General features: G+C 40.2%; 1 protein-coding gene across 1 annotated transcript in view; it reads right to left on the bottom strand.

The window, feature by feature from the left end:
- ngfrb (nerve growth factor receptor b) overlaps window positions 1-16,783 on the bottom strand; it is a 29,828-nt gene extending 13,045 nt beyond the window's left edge. Inside the window, exons 1-3 of the mRNA XM_034214645.1 lie at window positions 16,459-16,783; window positions 11,087-11,225; window positions 4,991-5,347 (exon numbers count right to left, since the gene is read on the bottom strand). Coding sequence (XP_034070536.1) covers window positions 4,991-5,347; window positions 11,087-11,225; window positions 16,459-16,512 — 550 coding nt within the window. The 5' untranslated portion in view covers window positions 16,513-16,783. The remainder of the gene's footprint in view (window positions 1-4,990; window positions 5,348-11,086; window positions 11,226-16,458) is intronic.
- Window positions 16,784-17,105: the final 322 nt, after the last annotated feature.

Below are 17,105 nucleotides of genomic sequence, written 5' to 3'. Positions count from 1 at the left end.
AGACGTTGGGCAATTTATTCATCGTTCATGTTGCGTTTACTCACACTACTTGTCTAATCAATATGTGCACAGTCAAAATATACCACTTATATGTTGTAGAGTTGATTAATCAGTCACGATGTATGTGACCACAAGTGTCAAAACATTTCAATTACTCAAATGAACACGAGTCTTAGAAATCTAAAGTTATTAAGTCCATTTCTCATTACATTTGTTCCATTGCTCTGCTCAGCTCTATCGTTGGACAGTAAATATGTACAGACACTGTTGTTTATTCTACAGAGTCTACTGATTTATTGTATTTACTGACCACAAACAGCTTTCCTGGCCACAGCAGAACTTCAGAAGTCCCATCTTCTCAATGGAATGGCATTTATCTTTTTTGGTAGAGGCCTAATGTGTCCCAACACCTTTAACTGACCGTCTCTATATTGAACACAACCCAAACTGATATCAACCGTCCATCAAACTCTCTGTAAGACATAGAACAAGCCCATTTCCAAATTGCAAAGACATGTAGTGTCACTGGGATCACTAACGTTAGTAAATCTAGTAACACAATGTCAAATTTGCAAGGCAAAATACAGACGGTTTCCGGTCAGTTTCCGACTTGAGTACATTCCAACAATACGACCATTTCCTCACAAATGTTGGCAGAAGAGAGAGATGCAGTGCCATTTGGTCCAATTCTATCTTTTGGGGTTTATTAGATTAAACAGATGGATGGGAAAAGGGGAGAGAGCAATTTTCAGGTTTGCAAATATTACAGTACTGTACTTATAACAACTACAACATGTATATTCTTACTCCAATAACAAATAGTACAAGTTTACCTCAGTTTATCTATTTTGACAGTAGCCGCGTGCAAAACCAGAACAGTCAAACCAAATTTCTGACATGGAGCCACAATAGCCGTATTGTTGATCAACGTAAATTGGTATCATGACCCTCCTAAAAATGAAGCCAACCATGTTGAAATTAAGCCAGCTTTTAAGATCCGATTGCAGGGTTCAAATAAAATGTTATCCATACAGTGTCATCAAACTCAAGCGGCAAATATCCAAGATGTAGACCCTATAGTTTTAAAAAACCCACAAATCCTCTAGTGTGACTTAGATAAAGCTCAAAGTGAAGCATAACATTCCCAAAACAGAAGGAGACAGTCACAAAAAGATATGAAGGATAAATCTAAATAAGTTTCACTGTCTGTTTTACTCATTACTGGCTCCTTGAAGTAGCCCCATGGGGTAAACTGAAAGGCCTCACAGTGCAGACGGGATCATGGGAGAGGCACAAAAGAGTCCCTTCAGCCTGAGACTGGCTCTGTCCTCACACTGTGATAACAACATCCTCCAAACCGCTGCCCCAACAGACGGCATGGCTGATCAACAGACTCCTTTTATTGTCATTTCACAAAAGCGTTGATTTAATCTGTGAGGCATCAGGTCATTGGAATGAGAAGTGACTGCAGCCATAAGGAATTTGTGATTAGGATTGTGATACACACAGGGTGCTGTGCAATAAAAGAAATTCAGAGATGTGACCTCCTTCCAAACCTCTCCATAGAAAGAGTGTAGTCTTTGTGTCTGTGGATGGGATGAGTCGACGAAGACAATGAGACAAGCTTTGCCGTGGCATTTAGGTCCATGGGCCCACAGTGTCTATAGTGTTGATTATGTGGTCTCACTATCCGTACCGAAAAATATGTGCTCATATAAATCCTTTTCAGGCGATTATGACCCCGGGTGATGCTCTCCATCATTCAACTTTACTGGCCCCTGCACAGAAGTTCATGGTAAACTTGCCAAGTGTTTTGATAGGGTCATCCCAAAGCCATTAGCTAAATATCTTAGCAATAAATAATAAATCTCCGAACAAGTGAATGAAGTGTCTTGTTAAATGGATAGATCAGGTTCCGCAGAATTTCACTTTACCTCATAACTCAGAGTGAAACAATCCCATGAATGCCTTATTCATCTCTCTGCATGAGGTTTATAGTGCGTTAAGTGTTTAACATGCTCAACTGAATTGCTAATATTAAAGTGCGGGTTCACACAAGTTGGAAAATATGTAAAGATACACTGGGAACATCTAAAGTGATACTTCTTTTTACCAATTGTATTATTGTATTTTTTGTATGCAGATTTGTTTTACCTGAATATAAAGTTGTGAAACGTACTATATCGCTATCAAATTTTGTATTGACTTCTTCAAATGTTTTCCAAATTACTGTTCGTATTAATGAACTATGCCGTGTATACTTTAAATACTAAATGGAGCCCCAGCTTGTTGTATTGATTTTAACAGGCCTGAAAATATTCATATACATTTTTTTCAATATGTTGAAAAGGACCCACAATGAAAACTGTTAACAGACTAAGTGATAATGCCAGATATTCAAAAGAGATTAATATAGTAACGATTTTTCCCCAAGCTTTTTGGAGAGACAGCAAGCGCATTTCGTGGCATCTGCAGGCAGTGGCAAGTACTTCCGGCATATGCCACAGAGGCCGCTACTCTGTGGTATCTGTGACAAGTACTTCCGGCATATGCCACAGAGGCCGCTACTCTGTGGTATCTGTGACAAGTACTTCCGGCATATGCCACAGAGGCCGCTACTCTGTGGTATCTGTGACAAGTACTTCCGGCATATGCCACAGAGGCCGCTACTCTGTGGTATCTGTGACAAGTACTTCCGGCATATGCCACAGAGGCCGCTACTCTGTGGTATCTGTGACAAGTACTTCCGGCATATGCCACAGAGGCCGCTACTCTGTGGTATCTGTGACAAGTACTTCCGGCATATGCCACAGAGGCCGCTACTCTGTGGTATCTGTGACAAGTACTTCCGGCATATGCCACAGATGCCACAACTTGCCGAGGCATCTGCCGCTGCTCAACAGGAGTTGCCACAAGATGCGAGAGAGTAAGAGAAGGTTCACTGTAGCTGCCACTCGCCTTCCGTGGCAAATGCTGCTATTTAAACCCATATGTATCGTGTAAAATGTCGCTGTTTAGGCATGACTTTATCGAACTGATCTGTACACAGGACTGATGATCTGTACACAGGGTTGGGTTGTAGTGAATACATTTTGGAATACTTATTGGAATTATTGATGGAAAAGTTTCCTCACAAAATGTATCCTAATATTCATTACCGGCAGAAATGTGTGCACAGCACAGCAGCATGTCTGTGAGGCCCCGCCCCCGCACGCAGATGAGAGAGAGATCTCTTTTTAAATATATTGAAAGTTAGAAACGGAGATGGTTCGATAAAACGTGCAAGATAACGTTTATGTAGCATTTCTTTATTGTCGAAATGATGACATTTCATAACTGGATCAAATCAAAGTGAATGGCCTGCTGCTGCTGAAGGCATGGGGCAAATATAAGTCCTTTGCCTAATTTATAAAGTAAACCTTAGCATCTCACTAGCAGTGGCAACTGCAATCAGTTACAGCTGCCCTAAGTCTGTAGCCAAGTCTAATAACACCAGTTTACACATTGCTGTGTCAATACAGATATTTATTTGTTAATTATTTGTCTTTACTAGTCATACACCTGGTTTATTCTTTCACACACACATACGGGTATTGGGCCGAGGGCGACACCGTACTTCCGGTATCCGCCATTTCACACGAGGTGCAAGCAGTCTATTGCCTTAATCAATATCTAGTCAACTCTAAAATACCACATATATGCAATGGCATGATAATATTATTGTGACAAGTGGGGTATTCACCTGGTGTTTCCAGAGATTAGACGTAGATGCAGCCAAAATCGACGAAGGCCACTTTCGAGGGTCGTTTTTCCATACATCTGCAGGCAGTCTGTAAGGGCAATCCGACAACCCACACAGCTCTAGTTTACGCTGGTAACGACCTAGAGCACACCCCTCAAGTCCAGAGATGTAATCCGAAGACATGCAGCGATTTCTTCGGTCGTTAATTCAGAAAAAAAACCTAGTGCGCTCTGCCTGGCTACGTTAGCTAGCTGTTTATATTTGCACCTCCAAGATATTTGCACCTCCAGGAAAATGGCGTATTTATATATATATATGGCTCGCGTTGCATTGTGGGTAGCTCGTGACGTCACTGTGTGAAAGAATAGTAGCAAGCAGTGGAAACTCCCCTCAAGAAGCGACAATTGCCAAGGGCGTTGCAACCCTCACTCGCCAATATTTTAATCATAGATATAGCTCGTTTGTTTATTTTAGCAAACCATTCCCCAAGTAAAATTGAATAGAAATGATAATGTATAATCTTTTTGAAAAATAGAGATCGCAAATCAGTCCTGTGTACAGATCAGTTCGATAAATTCATGCCTAAACAGCGACATTTTACACGATAAATGCGGGTTTAAATAGCTGCATTTGCCACGGAAGGCAAGTGGCAGCTACAGTAAACCTTCTCTTACTCTGGCATCTTGTGGCAACTCCCGTTGAGCAGCGGCAGATGCCTCGGCAAGTTGTGGCATATGCCGGAAGTACTTGCCACAGATACCACAGAGTAGTGGCATCTGTGGCATATGCCGGAAGTACTTGCCACAGATGTCACAGAGTAGTGGCATATGCGGGAAGTACTTGCCACAGATGCCACGGAGTAGTGGCCTCTGTGGCAGATGCCGGAAGTACTTGCCACTGCCTGCAGATGCCACGAAATGAGCCAGGCCCTACTGGCTTTTTGATAACTGTAACTGGTTGATCACTGGTCCCAACGTATTTAATAGCACGGCTAGCTGATCCCCTTGTTTCCAGTCTTTGTGCTAAGCTAAGCTAACAGGCTGCTGGCCGTACCTTCAGAACTACAGACTCATTTGTTCGTGGTATCGTTCTTCTCAAAACAGCAAATAAGCCAGGTTAAAGACACTCAATGTAATATAACCAGGCCCATGTGGATGTCTCTGTTTTTAAATAATCAGGGCATCATTTTATAAGATTGTAATTTACTGTACATTTCACTATGAGCATATTTAAAGCTAATTGTCTTACCTTGACAAACGGTATCAGTCGTAGAAGTGCAGGCCTTTAACATCATATCGTCATCGCAGGTGGTGCAGGGGATGCAGGGCTCCCGAGAGCTTTCCTGGTCCGAGTATGTGTCCTCTTCGCACTCCTCGCACACCGTGTCATGGTCAAACTCGCAGCTGTACAGCATCCCCTGGCCCTCAGGACATTTTGTGCAGTGCTCACACTGTTGAGAGATTGTATTCAAGTAGTAGCTGTAGTTGCAGACACAGGTGGCGTCGTTGGAGTCTGTGCAGGGCGACTTCATGCGGAGCAGACCTGAGCACATTGTGCACGGCTGACATGTCTCTGTTTGACTCAAGCTTTCTGAGAAGGTTTCACCTGAAAGGACAGGGAAGAAAACAGCCATGAAATGTTATCAGCCAGAAGTCTGACCTTTGTTTCATCAGACATCATTTTGAAAGCATGTACAATACTTTATATGCACAATACTTTGACATGGTTGGTGTCACTCCAGTGTCGAATCTCTTTTTCCTTTTCAATTTAGACAGAAGACTGTCTCATTTTAAGTGTGTTGAAAAATGTGATATTCAAATGATTGTGATTGCATAGATGAAAAGCACAATCCCACTGAAATATGTTTGCATTTTACTCCTTTTGACTTTAAAGTGTTCTTCCTTCTACCTGATTACAGATCTGGAAGTGATTTGTCATGCTTTTATCTCAACATCTTGGTATTAATAATCCTTTATCCACTAATTGAACATCTCCTTTTTCAAATGTCCACCTGAAATAAAAGCAAACAGACTAAAATAAACATTACATTTCCACGCAGCTAGCTATTCTGGAGCGTATTTTTCTGCTAAAATACTTTGTACTGTATAACACTTCACGCCTTTATTTAGGTACTCACACACACACTTCTTATCCGCTTTTATTGAATCGTTTTCCCCTTTATTTCAGTTTTAATAGTTTAGCCTTTTACTTTAGTTTTAAAGTGTATATTCTGTTTTTAAAAGCAAAGTGTTAAGTTTCTAATTGGATCATATCTATGCAAAAGTATAGTTGTTATTTCTAAATGTAGGAAATGCTTTCTATGGACAAATTGGGATTGAGCTGTCCAAAGTCACAGTAACACGGGAATTCAGTGTAAGGGTCATCCTCTGTGGTGGATATGTAACTGCATGGGTCACTTACAATAACTCATATAAAATAAATGCAGCAACACTGTCTTTTTCAGATGATGCTCGTACATAAATCACATGTGTTTCATAAATGCTCTATCTACCTGACAGATATATCTGCAGAGGACGCAATCAATATTTCATGTTTTATGGAATTGTGTTTCGGCTGAATAGGGAACTGGGAAACACACTAAATTATGCAACAGACAGATGTGTGTGTGCGTGTGTATGTGTGTGGGGACTGTGAAAGTATGACCTCAAAACCTCTTCAGTATTTCTAAACTGTTGACAAGCATCATTTTCATTTATTTGAAAGTGAAATACTTTTTAAATGATCTTAAACTTAATATCTTTTACTTTTGAATTATTACTGGCACATAACAATTGTTTACATACCGTCATTAGGTGTGAAAAATGTACGGTTCACCATTTTCTTCAACTTCATAAACCAAACCACACCCTCAAATGTCTGAAAAAATCTATTTCAAAAGCAAGCTTCCGGACAGAGACCTATTTTTGACCTAAACTGGTGCTGCAACTATTATTTACATTTTTTAGAGCGGTTTCATTCATCTACTGATAAATTGAACTGTTGTCGGAAAATGTCCATTACAATTGGCCAAAAGTGTCTTCAAATTGCTTGTGTGCCAACCAACAGTCTAGATTCATTTTGTAATAAGTTGCAAGGAAACCCATTTTAACAGCTGGTACTAAATTATTTTATTATTTTTTTATTTCAGTTTAAACCCAACCCAACTAAACTGAGTGTATTAGGAGATAAAGGGAGTTGTGTCACATGGCTTATCAAGTTTTCAGTGCGTGTCTCCGGCCCACCAACCACAGCGAACTCTCTGATGAAGCAGAGATGAAATCCAGAGATGAGGACGGATAAACAGAGACCAATGTTTGTCCTTAAAGACATAACTGGGTCATTTGAGATGAATACATCTTAAATTGGTTTGGTCCAACGTGGATCCTTTTACATTTTTGTTTAATTATGTCTTTAAGGACAAACAGCGGTCCAGTCTTACACTGTTCTGTTCTCTCCCCCCCCCCGATCCCCATTATCTCCTGCATCCTCTCCTCAAACAGACACACATCCTCAGACTACCCTCACCCACGCACGCTCTCAGAGCCATTATCATAATGCCATGCATCAATAATGCAAGTTAATACATTAATAACGCTAGCCTGGAGCATGGGGGGGGGGGGGGGGGGGGGGGGTGACTAAGGGGGGGTAGGGGGCAGTCTTTTTACAGACAGTCTTTTCCTGGCTCAGCATATTGAACCAGAACAGTGCTTTAGTCAATTGAACCCTTTTGTTTTTAACACCCTTAAAGGACTCCTTACTTTACTGGCTACAGAACAGGGTGTGTGTATGTGTGTGAAATACCCTATTTTTAGGATAAATAATTAAACAATTTAATCCAGGCTTGATTGATTTATAATCTCTTGTTTGGCTTTATGATCGCTAAGGGGATCATTTGGTTTGAGCCGTACTTGATCGTTAATTAATTAATTAGGATGTGCTGTTTTGATGGTTGTCTTTATTAGGTTGTATATGAGGGTTTTAAAGTTACGACTCATGTCATCACATTTTACTTTAATCTGTCATCACCCATAGAACACAAACATTCAGAAAAAAGAATGTTGGCATCCATTGCTTTTTTTTCTAATTTGAATGGCATTTTGAGAACATCTGCAAAAGAACATTGGTATCCAGAAATCCTAACCAGAAACCAGTAAAAAAAACACCTATTAAAGTTGAGACGAGGGAACAGGAAGTGCTAAATGCTGACACATTTAAGGGTTTTGGAACTCACCATTTTATTGGGAGTGTGTTCATTTATTAATGTGAGGAAGACAAATCATTTACATGCCATTTGCAATCACGTTTTAAAGCTTGATTAGAGCTCCTCTTTGACAGTATATTAAATGTAGTGATAATTGTTCCTATGCTTCAAAATCATATTTAGATGTGAGGGATAACATCCAGATACAAATGAGTGTAAACTGTAATTAAAGTACTACATATATTTGTACAATTCATTGGTATTTTTGTTGAAATCTTTAATAAACTGAACTGATGAGCCTTGGGTGATTATGTGGTCTCTAGTAAATGAGTGATGCTAAAGGACAGGAAGAGAAAGTGGAAAAGACAAATAAGGTCAGTCCATGTCTGTGTGTGTTGAGTAAATGTGTGGGAGGTTTGCGTGTTTGTGTTTGAACCATTAGCTGTTGGCTGAGAAGTTGTCCATATTCCAGCTGCCCTGTTTCATATCCACCCATCTGTTCATTCATCCAAACTCCTCCATGCGTTTCAGCAGACCCTCCTTTTGAGCACATCTCGGCCCCTGTTAGCTATCTGTACTAAATGAAGCCTGTACACTGTCTGGACACCGCAGTCTGTCTCTTATAAATGCATGATCCTATCAACTGTGGGCAGCAGGCCTGAAACAACACGAGTGGGAGTCGATGTTGAAAGATAATTAGTAAGAAAGATTGTCAGACATCAAATATGAATAGTTTCTACTCACATCAGAGTGAAAATGAAGTTACATAGGACAAAAATGCATCTTTAAGAGCATATATGCAGTTTACGTACTACATTATATGATTATACACAAACTGTAACCTACATGCTAAGCTATTATAAGCACGTCCACTGCATAGTACATGATACTAAACCCTGCTTTGGCTTTCTATTAGCAAAATTGTGATTACTACCTGGTGCTTGAGAGTTGACGTTTTAAGCAAGCTAAGTCAATATAAGTGCCTTTAAAATGCTGCAGCCCACTGATTGGTCAGAGATAATTGTCAGGATACAACTTGCACAATCACTCCGTTTTTAAAAGCCAAGCTGCCATATGACAATAGTGATTCTAGAATATTTGTATTCCTCAACCTAGATTTGAAAAAATGGCTGCTTGTAAACCTATGCTGTAACTACGCTGAACATGCAGAGAAATGCAGTCGTTCCTCTGTTTGAAGAAGATGAACGGATTCAGCGAGGTCTGCTGAAGATGCACTTTCACATGTCCGTGCAAAAGCGATCAGCTGATAATGAGGCCTAGACTTGGGCACTACCATCTGCATTGGAAAACCAAATAAAGACCTTGTACCTAAAGTTAAACGAGTGAAGTCCTGCAGTAATAATGGGGTAACTGTCAATAGACAAACAACCGACTAATGTTTCAGTCTTGTTATTGTAATGCTTTTTCATACTCGCACTGCAGCTCTATCAGCTTACATTACTGATGAAATCAATATGTTTGTCCCATTCTTAAAATATCATTGGGATGTTTCTGGTGGAGAGCTCTATCTGCTTTGCATTTCTCTTTTTCCATGAGCGTGTCTGGCCTCGTGACAGTTTTGAGAGCCTGCCACAGTCTGTGTTTATTCATGTCTGAGCAGAACGAGCACTGGAGAGAGAGTGATATTTATCACCCTGTGAGCCTTCATGTTGTGCAACACAGAGCTGCAACCACAGAGACACAGCTAATGTCTTTATTAAAATAACTTTAAACCTTAAATTGGTTCTGTAGCAATGTGTACATTTCTGATAAGTAGTCTAGGTATTTGTATATCTTTACAAGGCAACAATATATTATAATGATGTAACTCCTGATCTGACACGCACTTCTAAAATCATAAATCATTCCAAATGAAAATATAAATAAATCATTTCTCTATGTCTTTATTATGACTTCTCCCATGACCTTACGTCTTAATATTTCTCTGAGTGAGAGGCTCCTTAGCTCAGCGTTTGTCATCCTTCACTGACCCAGGGTTTTTGACATCCACTTCCTCGCCTCGACGCAGGATAGTCAGGGAATTCATGAGGAAAAACTCTGGGAACAGTTCAGGAACTGGCTGAGGACCAACCCTGGCCTCTGCAGGCTTAACTGACCTTTGATCTCACATATAACTGTTGATTTGTTTTCCCTGCGCTCAAGCAGAAATATACCTCTTGAGGAAGATCCTTCTATGTCCATTTGGGCTCTTTGGTCTGCAGTTTACAAACGATGCGTTTTAATCCCAGTGCCAAAACAACTTGTCTGATGCTTTTCCACTGAAACACATTTTCTAGCTGGACCACCTCTTGAATCCTCTCAATATCGGTGTCCTCATAAAGCCTTACGGTCCAGCACAGCTTCTCTCCCTACATGGTAAGGGTCAGGAAGAGGGCAGTAATGCTGGACCACAGATAGGTCCGGCATCTTTTCTTCCTGCTGTCTAGCTCAATAAGTTAAGGATTTACATTTCGTATCTGCACAATAATGGATCCAAACTGATTTAAAGGTGTATTATGTTTAGTAATAAAAAAAAACTGGGATCTGTTTTTTATCCACACCAGAGGCAATTTCAGGCAGTTGGTGAAAACTCGACAATATCTAAGATCAGATGGATTTCAATGAAATGATTTTGATGATCCTCTGACGTTCCATCAAGCTCACTTCTTCTCCTTTAAAAAATAAAAACTTCTGGATTGATTGCCATAAAAGGAGACAATGGACTTTATGACCTTGGATGATCCCATTTTCATTCAGCGCCATATACAGGTAGAAATGTAATTTCTTCAATACCAGAGTTTGTAACCAATCTTCTCTAAACCAATGTCATTCTCATTAGCCTCAGATATACTTTCTTAAGTGCCTTTTGCAGAGAGTGATCACTCAATTGCAAGACTGCTGCCTTCTTGCTCTCAGTTTTTAGTGCGTTGGTGTCATGTGTAGTGTTATTTGTTTGACTGGAAAAAAACAGAAGGCATTTTAATCGCCTCCTTTTTTTCCGGCTTTGTCTGTTTGTCCATCAGTAGGAATTTGGGAAACATTTCTCAACCTGATGTTCATGAAGCTTGGGGGAAGGGACAGAAAGGAATACATGACATGAGTGAGGGACAGAGTGTGTGACAGCTGTTTTTTGTGTTACTCACTGTCCAGGCAGGCGGTGCAGTTGGTCTGCTTGAGTCCGCAGCGCCTGGTGACGCCCTCCCCGGGCAGACACTGCTTACAGCATTCTCCGGTGTATGTATACTGTCCCGACAAACAGTCCTTATTAGCTAGAGCCCCAACCTGCCAATCAGAATAGAGATCATTGTGAGTGGGACAAGCAAAGAAACAATTGCATTCAGCAGCATCCAACAACAACACACAAAAGGACCTAATTGTTATAGTTACAAAAACTGTATTTATTGTCCCGAATTGTAAAATGCAAGCAAAGCAAAGATGTTTTTTTCTCTGTTTCCAGATGCCTGGAACAGATATAAACGTTCTGTATTTCACAAGAAAAACAATAGAAAGAAATACTTTAATCATCCGGGGTATCCTTATAGGTTTACTTTGGAACTGCTAAAAGTCCCAGCGCAGTGCAACAGGATGCAAGATAAATATAAGAGGGTGTGAGATGATTAATGGGATGGGAGAGAAGAAAATGCTGATTTCAACACACAAAAATGTAATTTGTTCTGGCTTCTTTTTCTATTCTCTATGTGCTTGTAAAATATATAATTACTTTTTCTTTTTGAGCTTCTAAAAAGATTAAAATGAAACAATTGGAGGAGGAATAACTCTTCTGTTGCGCAGCTTACAACACGTAGAAACAATGTGACGTCTTTGACATGGGTTGCAATGCTTTACTTTCAAAGGGTCGAGATTTGGTCTTATCCACATTTATACACATGTATAACACTCACATGAACCTTACATCTAATTTTCACTCTAATGCATCTAGTTAACATATTTCAAATTTCTCAGCAACGACAAAATTCCCAGTAACAGTTTTAAAAGTTAAAAAAAAAAAAAAAAATCACAGTTAATGATGGGTTGTGTGTTCTCTGCGTTCTTCAAACAATAACCTGTTGAGTGCTTTATCTTTCCTGATGTCAGGTGAAAGATGTTTATGCTTGCTGCTACATTTGCATGAGAGTACACGCTAACATTTCACGTCAGGGCCTGGATGTTTCCAGAAGTCTCTTTTTTGTGCGACCTTATGCATTTTACCCTACTTTTTTTCTTTCTCCCACGGGGTCCTTTTATTTTCTGCAAACTTTGATAAAGTAGAGTAGAGGCTTGCCCTCTGACACCCAGCCAGCAGAAGCCTGTCTTTAATTCAATCCAGATACCTGAGGAGGGATTGTTTTTATTTATGAGGTTATCTTGTTATCCTGTTGACAGCAACTCGCTGACTTGTTGACAGACAAGATCATTGTTTTTGATTTAAGATCTGTAATAGCTGATGTGGGATTTCAAAGTGCAGTTTCCTCATGTGAATCATTTTTCTCTTTGATAGATTTAATGGTTTCCAGATCATGTTGCCTGCTGTAAGATTGAGCCGTGCACTAATAATGACATTTTGAGGTAGGCCTGAGAAATATGGATCAATACAAATGTCCTGCATACTGTATATATTTGTTGTTTAAATCATTTCTATCAAGACATAGGCTAGGCTTATTTTCTGTAATTTCCCTTAGAAACTGCATTCATATTGCACTAAAGTCCTTAAACTGTGTCAATACTTTATTTGTGAAGTTTATAACTCACAGAGGAGTGTTGGAAAAAGGCGTTACCATGATGACCATGTTTATAATTTAATATAAAACATAAACAATGTCTTCCTGAGTTACCAGAGAACAAGCTATATCTTGCTGTAAAGTGTCATTGAGATAATATATGGCCTATATTTTGAATGATTTTTTTTGGCAGACCAGTTAGTTCGATTAAGGGTGTGTGTGTGTGTGTGTGTGTGTGTGTGTGTGTACTGGGGAAGGCTGAAGGCGGTATGCTCGGCATAAATCGTCAGGGTTGAGGTGTGTGTGGAATGTTGCTGACAGAGACAAGCTCTGAAAAACATCAAGTGTCCCCTCAGGCACTTGTGAGTCAGCTGGCAGATAATGTGTGTCAAGCCCTTGGGTATATTTGCAGTTTTCCCCGCTTGAAAGGGATGGTACAGTTCATAGGAGGTTTTCACTGGGTTTCACTCGTACAATGACCACAACTTTGTTTCTTTTGAGTTCTTCTTTACTTTGGTATTTGTTGTTGCAGTACAGCTTATGTTGTAAGGTTGTAAGGTTGTAAGTTGTAAGGTAAAAAACCTTAAATGAAAAATAAAAAAATAATTACTGTAAATACAATGCACATCAAATAATAAATGAAAAAATACATGCTTTACATATACTTTTTAACACTTGTGAATATTGTTCTTACTTTCTTAATGTATTTTTATGAATTATGTTTTAAACAGTTTTTAACTTATGCAGTCTCATTAAAAATGCAAATATAATAGACTGAATTCTTAGCAGCATGCAAACCGTTTTTACCAATCTACATATCTCAATAAACAAAACACACTCGTTTTTAAATCAACAATCATGTTGCTTTTAGCTTGAGGACAACAAACAAACAAATGACACTGAACTAGAACGCACGTTCTAACGTTTGCCATGAACGGTAAGTTGTATGACTTGATAAACACACAGTTCGTCTCTCACCGGCCGCTTCTCCAGCTTGTTATGGCTGCACCAGTGCTGCTTCTTCGACGTTTATTCTGCTGGTTCGTTGCTGCTGCTGGACGGACGCTCTTTAGTTCGTCCCTTTCCAGCTTTGATTACTCCCTTCTTTCAGGTGAGTTGCTTTTAAAGGTGCAGCGACGCTGATTAGCAATTAGAGACTGATTTCAGACAGCTGCCACTCTGTCAATCAGCCCGACTTTTTAACCCCTTGATCTCCTTTGAGGATTTTTCAAGTTGACTTCACAACGTGTGTGAGTGTGTGTGTCTTTGTGCACACACGTCTCCCTCTTGACCTTGATGATGTCACGGCCCATTCACCTTCAACTCTCCGGTATTCAACTACGACGTGCGTGTACGAAACATGTGTATTCATCTTTGTGGGGGCGACTTTTAACATTTGGTGAGACAAGCCTGATATTATCGGAACATTTCCTGAAACAATCCTGATTTTACAAAAAAAAAAAAAAACCTCTGCGGACCAAAAAAACGTTGTTTTCCCCCTGCAGTTACTCTATTCGTGATTGTATGTTTTGATTTGAATTAAATGAATAATTCTGAATGCATTTCACTAAATAAACACAAAAATGCTTATCAGAAATATATTTTCTTGTCAAGTTTTCACTTGAGATTTTACGGTGACATTGCATTAAATAAAATAATTTGATTTATCTGTATTCCCTCTCACCAGTCCCTTTTGTATCACTCTCTACCACACACACAGCTTATACAACAAGCATTCAATTAGAGATGGATAACATCTGTCATCACACACGCTTCCCCTGCACTGCCCCCTTGTATATTGTACACACCCATCGGCACGCAGGTTTGCGCAAACGCATAAAACAGCCTTTCATGTGAACAAACCTGCTCCAACGACTGACTGACACTTTTGAAACAACTCCAAAAACCCGGAGCTTGGCTTCTACTTAGTCTTTCTTTGACCTATATTCTAGCTCCGGGTGTAAAGCGCCTCAAATGTAGAAAACTCAGATTAAAGTGCATCACTAATGACTGCTAAATTGTGCATACAGATGAATTACAGGGTAATGTAACTTGAGCAAATAGCTGGTGGAATGAAAGAGAATGATGCACTTAGCAAGTTTGAGCTCGACTTGCGAGTTTCCTGTAATTGATTACGAGAGGGATGTTTGGGATTTCAACTTTTGTTAGCCCAACTCCCTGCAGCTGAAGGAAAGCAAACGCACATCAACAATCATGTACTAAAGCATGCGCAGGAGCATCTGGACACATATCTCCAGAGCAACCCATCTTACTAATGCTGCAGTCAATTCTCTGTTGGAGGCACTTAACCTCATGGACCTCAGCTGTCAGCACTCGTTAGACCATTAGAGTTCCTCTATACCAGCCTTCCTACAAGATGGGCCTTATTTAGATCCAGCCATTGATCCTGATGAACATGGGCAATGACCAGTGGTAGAAAGTAGATTTACTCATGTACTGTACTTCAGTACAATTTTGAGAGACTTTGTACTTCTACTCCACTACTATTCAGAGGTAAAGTGTGTACTTGTACTACATGTATTTAATACCTTTAGTAACATTGCCGATTCTGATTAATGATATGAAATATAATAAACACTTAAATAACAATACAACTACACCTGGAGTAAATTCACAAGCTACCCTGCAGTATACAAAGTCATTCAAACTAGCTGTACCTTTACCAGCATTGACAACATTATTATAATAACAACAAAACAAATGGTATATATTATTAGAAAATTTACCAACTTTGGGTATATTTTGATGCTAATACTCTCTTACTTTTGCTTGAGTAACATTTGCAATGCAGGGTCTTTTACTTGTAACATAGTATTCCCACACTGTGGTACTTCTACTTTAATTTAAGTACAAGATCTGAGTACATCTTCCAACTCTGGCAATGACATTACAGCTAATGCCATCCCAAACAATGCTGAATCAACATCTGTTATGAAGATGAAGAGCAAACAGACAGAGAGGAAGATGAGAGGGTGAAAGGAGGAGAGGAAGAGTAAGAGGGGGTTGGATGGGCTGTATCAATATTGCATGTGCTGAGCCAGCAGAGGATGCATAGCCATCAGTGAGGGCAGCTGTCATGTATCAGTGCAGGCTGTTCTTTAAACAGGACCCTGGCGAGCTATGTCCTGTGACTCCTGCCAGATAGAAAACACATTTGAAAATATATTTCCTTCCTGAGCCTGCTTGGCCTGGGGGAAAGTAGGGAGATGATACAATCCCCAGATCTTCCTCTCAAGATTTATTGATTCCTGCTTTGACAAGGAAATTACAGTAAATCATCCTCATCAGTTAACACGTGGTTTATTGGCCAGCTCCTGCGCAGGGGCCACTGTGACAGTGTTATTGTCCTGCCGTCTGAAGGGCCACATGTAACTGAGAAGGGTGGAACTATAGAGATCCAGCAACTGGAGCTATAGAGTATCAACCTGAATGGCTGCTGCATACATCCGCTCTGCATTACATGAGACATTCAGGACAGGTGCAACGACAAGGAGTTTATAGTTTCCAGGGATAACATATCTGCTAAAGACATGTTTACAAGTAAAGATCAAACTAGTGAAATGTAAGCTGTCATAAAGTAGGCTAAATCTCACTTTGGTGCAGGTCTAACTTTACAGAGATTTTCCGGGGGATTCCCTGTCAAAACGTGATAAGGCTGAAGACTGGACGGAGGAAAAAGAGAGTTCATCAAATAAACAACTAAGACACGTGTTTAATGTGTTGAGTTGCGCAGGCGTTAAGTTTACGGTCGACATTTAAACACACTTTGTACTCACCACGCCGAGTAACAAAGTTATAAAAACGGACTTCATCCTGTTTCTCCTTGGCATCCTCACAGAAAAGTCAATCGGATAAAACGATGCGGGTCTCAGTCACTTCCACGTGAAATAAACTCGGCTGTCATCGCTGCTGCGCTTTTTCTCTCGAGTTGACTTCTAGGAAGAAGAAAAAAAGAAACTCTCCAGGTGCCTTCACGCTGCCAAGTGTGTGTCGCTGCGGAGAAATCTGTCAGAGCCGCTCACAGGGTCCAGACTGGGGATACACTCGCTGAGATTGACCCATTGGATGATCAGTGCGCTTCTCTCCAACTGGGCTCATATCACGCTCAGCTCAAAGGCTTCAGGGAAGGAGCCATCTCTCTCTCCACGCCCACTTCACACACACACACACACACACACACACACACACACACACACACACACACACACACACACACACACACACACACACACACACACACACACACACACACACACACACACACACACACAGTTATCTTATTAAAGGCTTGCACTGTGATGTTCTTGCCCAACCGGGAACATCTTGCATCATCATCTGACAAATTAATTCGTGATTGCTAGTGGTTTACTGCATTTTGCCAACTGCGTTAAAATCTCGCTGCATGCAGATTAAATGTATTTCT

The sequence above is a fragment of the Gymnodraco acuticeps genome, unplaced genomic scaffold, assembly GCF_902827175.1.
Source record: "Gymnodraco acuticeps unplaced genomic scaffold, fGymAcu1.1, whole genome shotgun sequence".
In the NCBI taxonomy this organism is placed as follows: Eukaryota; Metazoa; Chordata; class Actinopteri; order Perciformes; family Bathydraconidae; genus Gymnodraco; species Gymnodraco acuticeps.
The sequence above is the reverse complement of the archived record's forward strand: the minus strand, read 5'-3'. Positions and strand labels throughout refer to the sequence as shown.